At 40.5% G+C, this 14,429-nt stretch overlaps 1 protein-coding gene across 2 annotated transcripts in view; it reads left to right on the forward strand.

Annotated features, from left to right (window-relative positions):
* The window catches only part of RUNX2 (RUNX family transcription factor 2), a 292,530-nt gene that overhangs the window by 249,451 nt on the left and 28,650 nt on the right, over positions 1–14,429 (forward strand). The window contains exons 6-7 of one of the 2 annotated variants that reach the window (XM_089686062.1): positions 4,365–4,538; positions 10,599–10,760. In XM_089686062.1, the coding sequence (XP_089542188.1) occupies positions 4,365–4,538; positions 10,599–10,760 (336 nt within the window). The remainder of the gene's footprint in view (positions 1–4,364; positions 4,539–10,598; positions 10,761–14,429) is intronic. The other variant, XM_089686063.1, reaches the window with a different exon arrangement.

A 14,429-nucleotide genomic window follows, 5' to 3' on the forward strand; every position in this document is an offset into this window, starting at 1 on the left:
ATGTACAAATACTGTATATCTGATGCTGTGTCCACTTTAAAGTTAAACTGCCTAAGACGGTTGTCTCCAAACTGCATCCTGGGGGTTAGTAGTGGCCTTTTGCTTGCCCTTAGGGCACAATTCCATCCACTGACACCAGCTATGGAGCACTATTCCTCCCTTTGACACCAATGATGGGGCACTATTCTTTCCACTGGCACCAATGATGTGACACGCTTCCTCTCATTAACATCAATGATGGGGCACTATTCCTCCCACTCACATCAATGATGGGACACTATTCCTTCCAATGACACCAATAATGGGACACTATTCCTCCCACTGACACCAATAATGAGAAACTACTCCTCCCACTGACATCATCGATGGGACACTATTCCTCCCACTGACACCAATGATGAGAAACTCCTCCTCCCACTGACATCAACAGTGGGACTCTATTTCTCCCACTGACATCAATGATGGAGCACTATTCCTCCCACTGACACCAACGATGGGACACTACTCCTCCTGCTGACATCAACAATGGGACACTATTCCTCCCACTTACACCACCGATGGAACACTACTCCTCCCCTTGACGTCAATGATGGGACACTATTCCTCCCTTTGACACCAATGATGGGGCACTATTCTTTCCACTGGCACCAATGATGGGACACAATTCCTCTCATTAACATCAATGATGGGGCACTATTCCTCCCAGTGACACTAATGGTGGTACACTATTCCTCCCACTGACATCAACGATGGGACACTATTCCTTCCAATGGCATCAATAATGGGACACTATTCCTCCCACTGACACCAATAATGAGAAACTACTCCTCCCACTGACATCATCAATGGGACACTATTCCTCCCACTGACACCAATGATGAGACACTACTCCTCCCACTGACATCAACGGTGGGACTCTATTCCTCCCACTGACACCAGTGATGGAGCACTATTCCTCCCACTGGCACCAACGATGGGACACTACTCTTCCCGCTGACATCAACAATGGGACAATTTTCCTCTTACTTACACCACTGATGGAACACTACTCCTCCCCTTGACATCAACGATGGGACACTATTCCTCCCACTGACACCAATGATGGGGCACTATTTCTCCCACTGACACTAACAATAGGACACTATTTCTTTTACTGACACCAACAATGGGGCCCTGTTCCTCCCCCTAATATCAAAATGGAGCCATGATTACTCCCAAAAACTCCTGAATATTTTCTACTCCCATTGACCACAGTCTGGTCCCCCTAAAGTCTGAAGAACTGTAAATTGACCTTTTGTTTAGAAAGTTTGGAGACCCCTGGCTTAGGGGGTGATACACTTGCCTTACTCCATGGTTCCTTGGCACATGGCGCTCTCCTCCACTGTTCAACACTCTGGAATGTAGGTGGGCCCACAGTGTCCTCCAGTACAGTGTAGGACTTTTTTCTGAAGGGGCATCCTCCATGTCTTTCATTCCTATCCTTGCTTCACTACAACTTAGCAGGGAGATAGGTAGCTATTCCACTCAACGGCTGTCAGCTAGGCATGCTCTGTATTGGACAGGGCACTAGCAACATGAAGGCTCCTAACTAGGCTTGGACTTCCATAATTTCAGCCTGTGGGTCTACAACCATATGTCACCCGAAAACATTCCTCCAGGGTCTTTTACATCCATTTGACAGAACACATATTCTTGTATTGCAGGCTCTAACTTTGGTCAGGACCAGTGTCAACAACATGGTTGACCAAGTGCTGGCTAAGTAGCTTGAAGGTGGGAGTAGTCTGCCTCTGTGCAAGAGGGTTCTGCTTTTACATTTGTAGAGGGGAGAGAGGGCCATATTGAGGTGGTGCTGGTTATAAATGTACCTATTTTTTAATAATGATTCCAGTAAAGATTATAAAACCTGAGGCAGAAGGCTGCATTGCAAAGATGAGTCATTACTGAATTCCGGAGTTACTTAGTGAACACGTTAAAAATAAGCCAGTAGACTCACTGAGCTCTGACAGAAGTATATGTCATTCTTCACTGTAAGCTGAGTACATTTTACTATTGCATAATGAAACATGTTCACTAGATAGAAATAAAAGCATAGCAGGTATTGCTCTGAGTTGCTGGCAAAGTGTTAGATGACTGTTAGGATTGCTTAAACCTTTTTTTTTGTTTTCACACTTGCGTGGGCTTCCTTGTAAAGATTAAATCGTTCTCTATGATTAAGCCCACACACGGGTGAAACACATTACAGTGGGCGATCCTAGGCAGGGTTGCTCTGTGCTTTGTCCAATTCAATAAATTTGGAAGGAAGACCTGATGTCTTTGGAGTGCGGCTGTTTTATTTCCATTAGTTTTCACACAGAGCGTGGACAGTCTTCCATTTGGCCTGTACCCTGTATTGCAGAGGGTGAGGATATGTTAAAAGCCTGAAATGGTAATTTTCTGCGTGTCCTGGAAGCTAAGCTTGTCACAGCCAGTTTCTTTTGTCTAATAAATAATTCTCGGAAGAAAATACCATATTCTCAGTATTCATATAAGACATCTTGGTGGCTTCATAGCAGGGAAGATCCTATTGTCTTGTCCTCCGGAAGGACCTGGAGAGCAGGAGTATGGGAACTTTGGACCTGAACCAGCTTTAAGATCTTAAAAGTGTATGTAAACAAAAAAAAAGTATTTTCAGTATGTTTGATGTCATATGTCATTCTATACAGTTTTTTAAGCAAACATATTTTTGTAAATCTATAGCAAATCTTCATTCTGGGGATAGTTGCACTAGCAATATTTCTGTTTCAGTCTGACAATGCCAAGCTTCTGCCATGCAATCAGCAGCAGTGTTGTCTGTTGTGTGTGCTCCATAAGTTGACTGATGGACTGATTGTCAGGTCTATCAGATACGCATTCCAACTGCCAATTAAAGGTGCTTGAATTGATGGCTGACAATGTTGCTTGCTTAGTATTGCCAGCCTGCAATAGGAAGTCCTGTTACTGTCATACTCTTTTGGTAAGAAAATTGTATAGAGAAACCAGGCTTCCTAAAGAGGTTACTAGGGGTTCCTTGAGCTGTGGCTGATTATTCTCCCATTTAAAGGTGCCTATATAGTTCTATGGCCAAAGCTACTTGGCAGAGCCAGCTGTATAAAACCATTGATCTTTTTAGCCCTCTTAAGGGTAGCATTCCCACGGACGACCACTGTAGGGGGGGGGGGATTCTTTTTACTGACCCACAAATGTAAAGGGCATTTTCCCAATTAGTTTGTTTTAGCTGGGGTTCCACAAAACCTGAAAATTATATCAATGTTCTTCTGGGGTAATGAGGTTGAGAAAGGCTGGTATAGACCGAGGCATCATGGCAAGCATACAGAATAGATTTAACATTTGCATACACTTAACAACAAAATACACATGCAATATTTCCCTTGGCTCAAAAACACCCTCGTTCCTTTTTTTATTAGGTGTATTATGGGTATGGAGGAATATTAGCTTATAAGAACTAGCCAGAAGGTGACTTCAGGTACTTTTCCCTGCTTGGAGTGGAACTCCTTGTACTTGGTGAAGGCCCAGTTTATGCATCTGGATCATTCTACTGAATTATGACCTATAGACTTGTCGAAGGGATTCCCCTTGTTATTTCTGCAACCTCTGAAATAGACATTTAATGCAAGTTGTCAAAAGTGCCCAAATCACCTCTACTGCTAATCTGCCAGACATCATATCACCAGTACACTGGCTGAAGAAAAGTGCCAGGAGGAGCAAATCTGAACTCAAATTGAGGCGATGTACTAAATTGTTTATTCTCTGCCTGATTCCCAGCTTAGAAGCAGAATCGAAAAGCTAGCTCCTATCGATGATCTAGCTCTGGAAAAACATGTCTATGGCAAATAAACTATTTGAACATTGCATAGCATATATCAAATTGATTAGTGAATAAGATATTTCAAATGACAGATCCTTCATGAAGTGGTTGCTCAAATAACTTTTGAAGTTTCCTAAAAAGGTTTTCCATTGTCTCTAGCCATTAAAATGGTTTATTTAGGTATTGCCTCTAGCCCCTTAAAGCGTTGTCCAAGACAGTGCCCCAGTCCAGTTTTTAATACCATTGCCCGCTCATGCTGATATGTCTATTCTAGGAGTCCTGTTCAGATGGCTCTATCAATGTCTCATCTACAACGAGAGGGTTGTGCTGACATGTATTCTCTTTTTTTTAGATTGACATTGAGCCATTTTTTACCCATGTGACATTTTATAGGTTTAGGGGTTGTTCTGTATAATTGATTGACCAGAACCCTGCTATCAGGCGGGTGTTTTGTACTTTGTATGGAAGGATTCTCACTGACAATAATAATAACTCTCGTTTTATGATTTGCTATTTCTAGGGCACAGACAGAAGCTTGATGACTCTAAACCTAGTTTGTTCTCTGAGCGCCTCAGTGATTTAGGGCGCATCCCTCATCCCAGTATGAGAGTGGGTGTCCCTACCCAGAGTCCTCGGCCCTCCCTGAACTCTGCACCAAGTCCTTATAATCCACAAGGACAGAGTCAGATTGCAGGTAAGGGGCAGACTTACATTGCTTTATTTTTTCATAGCCTCTTCCAGTTAGAATACAGATTAGATGTTTTATGTATTGTTTTTAAGCATAACTCCTGGTGGATCTATCCTTTCATCCAGTTATGTATTCATTTTAAATAGACTATATGTATTTGATAAAGACTGCCAGTATAATTTACTAAAATCTGTGTTCTTAATAACTTCCCATAGCACCTTTGTACCAGAAATCGGGCTAAGAATGGAAGTGATTGTAAGCGCCCATCTTTTATGCTTTATGCAACTTTCAGGTGTGTGTGTGGGGGGGGACGCAGTGAAGCTATGACTATCCTTAGCAATAGTCCAATTAGCATGCAGGAATTTGAATCATGAAAGCGCAAGAGTTGCATGTTCTTAGTAATGGCATTTATTGTCCTGGATATATATATATATATATATATACAGTATAGTAGAAAAAGTAAGTTATGAGCCATCTTTGATTTTGAAGCACTTTTCGTCATATTTAGATGTAAGATTGTTTCACTCAATCGGTCGTCCTTCTCAAACTTAAAAGTTGGGTTGGGGAAATTACTGGTGGCCTCATCAAATTCCCTTTCATGTCAATCAGCAGCCCCTGTGATGGACCTTCTTGCTACCCCCACTGGACTGAATCACAACACAAATTTTTTCATTGTCCCGAGTGTAATCAACATCCTTCCTAAGGTATTGCTGAAATACAGCCACTTGTAGGACAAGCTAAACAATGGGGTTGATTTACTAAACCTGGAGAGTGCAAAATCTAGTGCAGCTGTGTATGGTAGCCAACCTGCTTCTAACTACAGCTTGTTCAGTTAAGCTCTGACAAAAAAAACCTGGAAACTGATTGGTTTTAGCAAATCAACCCCTATAGCTAGATATGAATATTAGATAGCAGTCTAATGTAACAGTGCAGTCTGAATGCTGAAAGAGTTTCACGAGAAAGATCCTTGAGCATGCATTGCTGGATTGCACAAGGGTACATGTGCATGGAGGAAGGGGAGGAAGTTCAGTCTTCCAAGAGTTTCTTGGTGACGTTGCAGAGTGTCGTAGACTTAAGTTTCCAGATCATCCCAGGATATAAACACGTGTTGTCTTTTATTTGTGAGTACATATAAACAAATCGTATACTGAGTTTCTCTTGTAGATGGGTCTATGAAAATGTGCAGACTGCAAAAGCATTCCCTCCATAGATGCATATATATCTTTTGAATGTTGAAACTAGGTCAAGGCCATGTGAACTAGTCTTCAACTCAGACTTTCAGAGAGCTTTCAATGTTCCAGAGTTTATCAGTCAATCGTCATTAGATATAATCAGAGCACACCTTAGTGTTTCTTGTTTTTTTTTTCCTCAGTAAAGTAGCACTAGCATCATTTAACTTGAAGTAGATCTAAGCCCCCTAACTGGATGACATTTATGAGTAGATTTACTAAAACTGGAGAGTGCAAAATCTTGTGCAGTTGTGCATGGTAGCCAAATTAGTTTCTAACTTCAGCTTGTTCAATTAAGGTTTGGCAATAAAACCTGGAAGCTGATTGGTTTCTATGCAGAGCTGCACCAGATTTTGCACTCTCCAGTTTTAGTAAATCAACCCCTATGTGTAGGAAAATGGCTCATGGGATATGTAGTTCTTTGGGTGTGCTGGTGTCTATAGGAACTAAACTCCCAGCAGTGAGCACTTCTAGAATTTAACAAACTTGATAATGAGGGAGTAGTGAAAGTTGTTTCTCACTAAAGGAACAAGGTAAAAGAAAAGAAAAAAAATGCTGGGATATGATCTAAAGAAGACGTAGGTTTGGGATATATTTGGGTAATGCCTAGACATACACTTTTAATCATCCTTACCACTAGCCTCTGACTTTTTAGCATAATAAACACAGTACATTTGATACTTGAAAACTGTCTTTACCGCCAACTGGTCTGTCCAGTTCTAGCACCTCTCTTTCTAGCCTCCAGAAACTGTCGAGCGGGTCAAGCCAAAGATGGTTCAAGTTCCTGTGACTTCCATCTAAAAAAAAGTTAGATAGTTGTATGTAGTGATTTTGGTGGCTTTACATTTCTAAACCAATATCCTTCTATTTAATTTAGCTTGAGGTCTTCTCTAAGTGTTGTATTACTCTTAGATAAATGATTATTAATTAGACAAGGATGAGTTGTATTATTTCTGTTTTGTGTTCACAGTGATATTATAGAGTGTTGACAGGGAGCCAGGAAATAGTCTAATGAAGAGACTTCCCTGTTCACTTAGAACAGCTTGGGAACTAGCAATTATTTGTTTTACGGGTGTGGTAGTATTTGCAGGGAACATTGATTACTGTATTAATAAACAATTAGGCACAATATTCCACCCACTGCCATTATTCTTGATGATTTACTGTACTGACAGTTCAATAGGGTAGATTCCAGCCTGTGGTACAACAGAATGAGTTCTGGCCTATGTTTGTGCAGGTAGAATAGAAGGCTGTGTACTTGAGTTAGAATGATAGCTGATTAATTGGAGAATGGCTTTAGAATGGGTTTAATGTTAGAAGTTGAGTCTATTATTGGCAAGCTTCCATGTTCATGGTTGGATCTTTTATTGGAAAGCTCTCAAGTCAGTGGTTGGGTCTGTCATAGTCAAACTTCCATATCAGTGATTGGGTTAGTCATGAGCAAACTTTCATGTCAGTGGCTGGGTCTGCCATGAGCAAGCTTTCATGTCAGTGCTTGGGTCTACCATGTGCAAGCTTCCATGACAGTGGTTGGGTCTACCATGGGAACAATTCCATGACAGTGCTTGGGTCTACCATGGGCAAGTTATCATTTAATTGGTTGGGTCTACCATATTCAAACTTCCATGTCAGTGGCTGGGTCTACATGGGAAGGTTTCCTTGCCAGCAGTTGGGTTAACTAAGGACAGTCTCTCATATCAGTGGTTGGGTGTACCATGGACAAGCTCTTACGTTACTGTTTTGGTCTACGAGGGGCAAACATCCAATGCAATGATTTGGTCAACCATGGACAGGTTTTCATGTCAGTGGTTGGGTTGACCATGGGCAAGCTCTAGTGTTGGTTGGATCTACCATGGAAAAGCTTATATATGATTGGTAAGGTACACCATGGAAAAACGTCATGTCAGTGGTTTTGTGAATTATGGACAAGCTTCTATGTCAATGGAACAGTCTACCAAGAACAAGCTTCCATTGTGAGTAGCTGTATGTATCATGAAAAGCCTCTGTGACAGTGGTTGTATCAACCATGGGCACTTTTATAATGATTTGTTTGGAAACCTCTTAAACATGGTTATGCGCAGTTTCAAGGGTGCCTCTGTTTGGGATTTGTTATTTAACTATTTAAATTGCCATTGCATTAATCTCCTGGTGCAGCCATTACTCTGCACTTACAGCCCTGTTACGGTTACAATCAGTTTTACGAGATGTTACGTCATCTCTGGCAAATAAGGAGTTAAAATGCAGTGTGGTGTTTTGTATGTTAGTATTTTTCTGTCGTTGCCTCACTCAACTTGTCATCAGCAAGATAAAAGGAGCTCAGATCGTTAGCATGTGCAGCACACAGGCACAAGGGCTGCTCTTCAAAGTCACCAGTTAACTTATTTTGGAACGAGATAACTGGCGATATTTGCAGCTTGGTGTATCGCAGTTTTGTAGCACGCACAGGAAGGAGCTGCTTCATTTTCACTGAGGACCTGTGTTCCTTGTTGTTGTGTACAGGAAATATAACTGAATATGTGTCTTCTGCCTGCACCTTCTGAAATTTTTCTTATGTCACTAGCACCTGAATAACTACAATGCATAACACATGAATATAATTAATAGTGATTATTCATAAAAAAATGGGCTTCTTGCACTGATCCAATTTATTTAGATTTATGTTTTATTTTTATTAGATTGTCATTCCATAATAAATTTTATAGAAGAAATGCTTTATGTTAACTTTTTTGTATTTTGGGTACAGTTGGGGAGGATTAGAACCACTGTCATGTTCTTATTTTGGTCCGTGTCCTCACCCTCTCTATTTGTCCTTCACCACTCTTATAAAAAAAATAAATAAATACAATTTTTCTGGCTTTAGATATTATTATACAGTATACTTTAAGTTCCTAATTGACATTCAGAGATTAAAGCCATTCAGACCTCTTTGCAGAGGTTTCTGTGAGTTGTACTGTGCATGTCTTTACAGTCTGGTTAGGCTGATTTTAGTAGCAGGAGGCTTATTCAAGGTCAATGACTCATTAAATAGCTAAAGGATAGTACTGTTGAATCTTCAAAAAACAAGTCATCGGTGGCAATTGCAGCATTCCCGGCATCCATCCCTTTAACTTTTGCTATGTATTGCTATTAAGCCACAATCATGCTCAGTTGCAGCCTTGTACAACTGTCTGCTGTCATTTGCGTGCAACTAAAGCAGCAACCCACATCGAAAGTCATTGTGGTGCAGTTTTAAGAGACTTTTTTTCATAAAGTTAGAACTTTTTTTTAAAGTGTCTAAGTCCCCATTGGGGAGATTTTCCCTTACTTCCTGTCCCGCTAACACCCTTACACCATGGCACGCAAAAGTGTCACTGGAACAGGAAGTGTGAGAAATCTCACCCATGGGTTCACAGCTGTAAAAAAAGGTTCTAACCTATCTGCTTCTTGTTAAACAGTCTATGAGGCTTTGGGTTGTCATGATATTCGTCTTTCAAAAAGGGCTTTTTTTTATATTTTACACTGTCTGGTTTTCATATAAAAAAAACAGAACCAAGAACTAATATTGGTACTGCTGCCTTAAATAGGTTTGTCAGAAAAGCTCTATCATCCAATTTCAACATGAACCAGAGAAGCTGTTAGGAAAGCAATACTCTATACAACAGGAAAAGTACCTTTAATCCAAGAAAAGTCATGGGTTGGATTCTATCCTGGTGCAGCCTCTAACCATCCTGTCTACCATGACTGTCCAGTAGTTTGTTAGGTACAGGTCAATGACTAAAGCAGACCTCATTAGGCTGACCTATAAAAAGCCTGGACCAGCTCACTAATCTCTTGCACATGCTGGCTGTGTAAAAGGCTGTTTAGTTTGGATTTCCTTTGTACAGAAATTTTAGGAAATAAGAATGAAATAAAGCAAACAATATGACTTATGGAAATGACACAGATGTCCTCCCTGCCAAATCTGCAGCTGGGCCTCACCCTGCCAGATGGGAAAAAAAACAGGGCGAGAGGAAATTTCCGCTCATCACCCTAAACTCCACACCGCACAGTGATTATTCTTATGTCGGACCTGTATTCAAAAATGCCTTCACACTAAATGAATATTTATCCACTATGCTCAGTAAGGGAAGGAAACATATATTTTCATTAAGCAGATAGTTGGAATTATTTTTTTGTGATTTATTTATAATAATGTTTGATGTGACTTTAATAATTTTACAAGCTGGCTATTAAGTGTATTTCTCTTAAATGGTTAATAGCTGCTAGATAAGACACCATTGTCTTCAATCAGTCAGGTGACTCAAAGGCTTGTTTTGTAAGGAGGAGTAGTAAACTGCTACTACTTTGTAGCACTACAAAGTAGGAAGCAGTGCTTGCATATGTAATGAGCATATATAGCTGCCCCTTTGTACATTTATAATTGACAGTAATTCAAAGGAACTCATTTTTTATGTAGTAACTGTACCTAACTAGACACCTACAGGTTTTATAGTTGACCTGTCCACATTCTGGTATAAATTTCCAACTAGATCGCAGAGCAGCTCTTTAAAACATCCAGGTCTGTGTGTACCCTCTGCACTCCCAATAATTTCTATGGAGCTATTTAGTTCTGTGGAGCTCCTGAAAAGAAGTGAATGGGCATGAGGGCATGCTGTTAACAAGCAGCTCTGTGATGTAGTCAATGATTACTCATTCAGTCATGGACAGGTGAGTTTAAGACTATGGAGCATTCATCTAGCTTACATATAGAATTTGTATTTATGAACGCCATCACTGATGGTTGGTGGCTCCATATCATAAAAACAATTATTGGAATAGAGACTCAGTAACAGTATATTTTATCATTTTCTATTTGCAGACCCAAGGCAAGCACAGTCATCCCCTCCGTGGTCTTATGACCAGTCCTATCCATCGTACCTGAGCCAGATGACCTCTCCATCCATTCATTCCACAACACCCCTATCCTCCAGCCGAGGAACTGGGCTCCCGGCTATCTCGGATGTGCCTAGACGCATCTCAGGTAAGTTCCCACAGGCTCTACCACAGAGATTCTCAACAAGGCTTCTGTGGAATGCTAGGGTTCCTCCAGTGATTGGTAGGGGTTCCTTGATTGTGGCTAATTGATCTCCCATCTTATGGTGCCTCTATAGTACCAGGTCCTATGCCATTTGACAGAACCTGTGGAATGAAACCAATGAATGTTTAGCTGTCTGTAGCATTCTGACCACCACTGTAAGAATTAAATTCTTCCTACTGACCACCAATGTAAGGGGCATTTTGACCACCTCTCAAGAATTTAGTTCATCCTACTGACCACCAATATAAGTGACATTCTTCCCACTGACACCCGATTAACTAATTTTTGCATGGGTTCTTTGAGACCTGAAAATTCCTTCAAGGGTTCCTCTGAGGTAAAAAGGTTGAGAAAGGCTGCTCTACAATATTATACTGATCTTCAGACACATTGCCCCTTATTTTCCCTCCCTTCCATTCCTTTCTTCTTCTTTTTAAAATGGTAAAGATCTAAATGAAATAAACAATTGGTGTCACATGTTACTGCTACATGACTGATATTTGCAATATGTACTTAAATAAAGGTCTATATGTAATTTTGCAGTTTATAGAGAACTAGTCATCCCATTTCAATCCATAGTTTATTGCAGTCAGTCTAGTCCCAATCTTTGACACCTCTTTGAGGCTGTAAACCCACACCACATGAATGAGGTTGCCTTCTGCAGGCCCATGCTACTCTTGGGAAGATGATGTCACTAGTGATTTAAAGTCAAATGTTAGTTCACCTAGCAAAGATCTAACCTAGACAAATTGGTCTGCAGAGCCAAAATTCATCAACAGTTATCCTTTGGACATCTGTTTTTCCACGTTAAGATAACCAAAAACTTCTATACAATAATATTTTGTTTACCCAGAAACATCATTTGATATGCATATTATTATTATTATCATACAGGATTTATATATTTTTATATATATATATATATATATATATATATATATATATATATATATATATATATAAACATGGTAAGAGATGACAGAGAAGATAGAGAGCAAGAGGTCTTGGGTGGACCAAAGAGAACAGTTTGGTTGGTATTTTGAGATGTGACTGGTGATGTAGCTTAAGGCGGACTTGTGGATGGCTTTGTAGGTTGTTGATAGTATTCTACATTTTATTTGTTGGGTTTGTCGCACACTTACGCATCAGAGATGGACACGGTCCTACCATTTTGTTAAGCTTCCCCATTTTCTCCCCTCATTCCTTCCCCTCTTCCTTCCTGAGAGGCACAGTGACAGATGTGGCTGGTTATGGGTCACTGACAGGCCAAGGCACCTAGTTCAGTGCCTAGCAGTCTGCGAAAGTGTAGCCTTTCTCACCTAGGCCAGGATAAGGCCATGAGAGACAGAGCCTCTCTGCCCAAGAACCTGTGTAATTTCTCACCTCGTAACAGAGATAAGGCAGCTTTCTCAGGAATTGAAAGAATTGTAACCTCATAAAACCTAGCTCAGCTTAGGTGGCAGGATCAGATAACTTCTGGTAAAATCAGTTTTTCCCTTATGTTTCATATCTGGAAATATGGAAGACTTACATAAAAACCGGGCACCTCGTCAGATGGCCAATGCTCCGACAAACATTTTGATGGGTCACTCGTCCACCTCAGATCATCAGGGGAGCCAAAACATAGAACTCGTACACCGTGTAACCTACAATTTCATAATTCATATCTACATGATCCTTAGACTTATCTGCATAATAAAATACCCGCGGAGAGATTGTTGCTTGTGCAGCTGGGAAGTTATAGGACAGAATATGAATTCTGAAAGATGCTGGTTCTAATTTTGGGTTCCGCCTGCCAATCCCTCCCTAAACAGCGTATTGGTCAGTTACTCAGAGCCACCCCCCTGCTGGGGGACTTTAAAAAACAGGCTAGCAGGCCTAAAAAGTAAGTTGAAGACATCTATCTTTCCATCGTAACATATGAAGATCAAATCCCGCTTCTGCTCTGCAACTTGGATCTGCTGACCCAGGGGTTTGGCAAGTACTTTAACTCTTCCCTTTCTCTCTGATATCTCTTTGCTGTGCTATGGTTCTTTGTGTGTGTGTGTGTGTGTGTATATATATATATATCTTAGTTACATCTTTTTAATGTAAATATTTTTATTGCACCCTGTTTGACCTTTTAGTAATAAATCTTCCTTTCTGAAAGTGTTGAACTGTTAATATAGCTTTTAATTGCAATTTACGAATCCCTGCCTTTTGAAGAGATGCTACTGTTGGTTTAAACCTCTGTATAATCGGCCTGCAGACCGTTTTATACAGACGATTATTTCAATCATTATAGCGTTATACTGATAACGTGATTTTCCTCTTTCTCTGTTCAAAAGGAGGTGGTGGCAGTGAATTGTTAATTGCGTGATTAACCTGACCCAGTAACAAGCGCATTCAGGCTGCAGGCACAGATTGTAGTCCATTAGCTGGAAAATCGCTGTGCAGGGTGCAGCTGGGTGTGTCATTGTTACGCACGTCACATCGCGATTTCCGATTGGCCAGTCCTTCGGTCACGAGTTTGGTGAGAAGGTCTGGGGTCTGACGCCGCGATCCGTGACAGGGTTAACGGAAGCTAATGGAGGGATCGGCAAAGTGTGGTGGTGGACAGTGAATGGTTAGTAAGGTGGATGAATCTGGTAGCAGCATTCATGATGGAATGAAGGGCAGTCAGCCTATGTAAAGGTAGCATTGTAGCATGTGTAAGGTATACAATCATTATTGTATAGATGTTTCAAGATCTGGTCAGTGCTGTCCATTGTCTATGGCTGACTTATGGGCAGTATTTTTTAATTAGAATACTAAGACAGGCCATACATTGTGCACATTTCTTTTCTTCCACCATGGGTGGAAAGAAAGAACATTGCTCGGTTTTCCTATCAACACAGTAAGTGTTGATGGGAGAATCTCTCCTGATTGATAGATTGACTTGTATACAACCTTGTAGCCCATACATGGATCGAAATCTTGATCCATCTTTCACCATGTATGAATGTATTGACAGGTTAACTTTCAAACACAACCCCTCACTGGTGCAGATTAAAATATCCACTACAAATGTTTCCACTTTGACGTTATTGGCCAATAGTTGTGATCTAAAGAGACTCATTGTTCATTTATAGACACATTGTTTTACACTTTTAATGACATGAGTGCGTGGGCGGTCTAAAGACAATTGTCACCGTCACACCTAGTTGGCCCACGTTGACTTTGCTGTGTTTCTTCTAGCCGGCAAATAAATACTCCACTCAGAATCATGTTATTTTGTTGTCTGGAGACATTACACAGCTCAGCCCTGTGTTATAATCCTTACTACATAAACATATCCTATTGTGACATGTATTGTTATTTCCCATTAATGACACTCGTTGGAATTTTCATTATGTTAGTGATAAAATATTTACTTTATCCTCATACTTTGCTTACAGCTATATATATTAATAGTGGCAAAGTCCAATAGAGTGCAAAAGTAAAGTGGAACTCTTCTACTGCTGAGGAAATGAGAAAAAAGATATAATTCCTGCTTACCATGTGCGAATATTATTTATGGCTGACCTTCAGGAAACGTGAAAATTCTTCCTTGAAGTGGCACTGCCAAGGATAAACTGCTCGTTTAGGTCTAGGGGG

This window comes from Staurois parvus, unplaced genomic scaffold (genome assembly GCF_062004578.1).
Source record: "Staurois parvus isolate SC_StPar_1 unplaced genomic scaffold, SC_StPar_1.0 ptg000390l, whole genome shotgun sequence".
Taxonomy (NCBI): Eukaryota; Metazoa; Chordata; class Amphibia; order Anura; family Ranidae; genus Staurois; species Staurois parvus.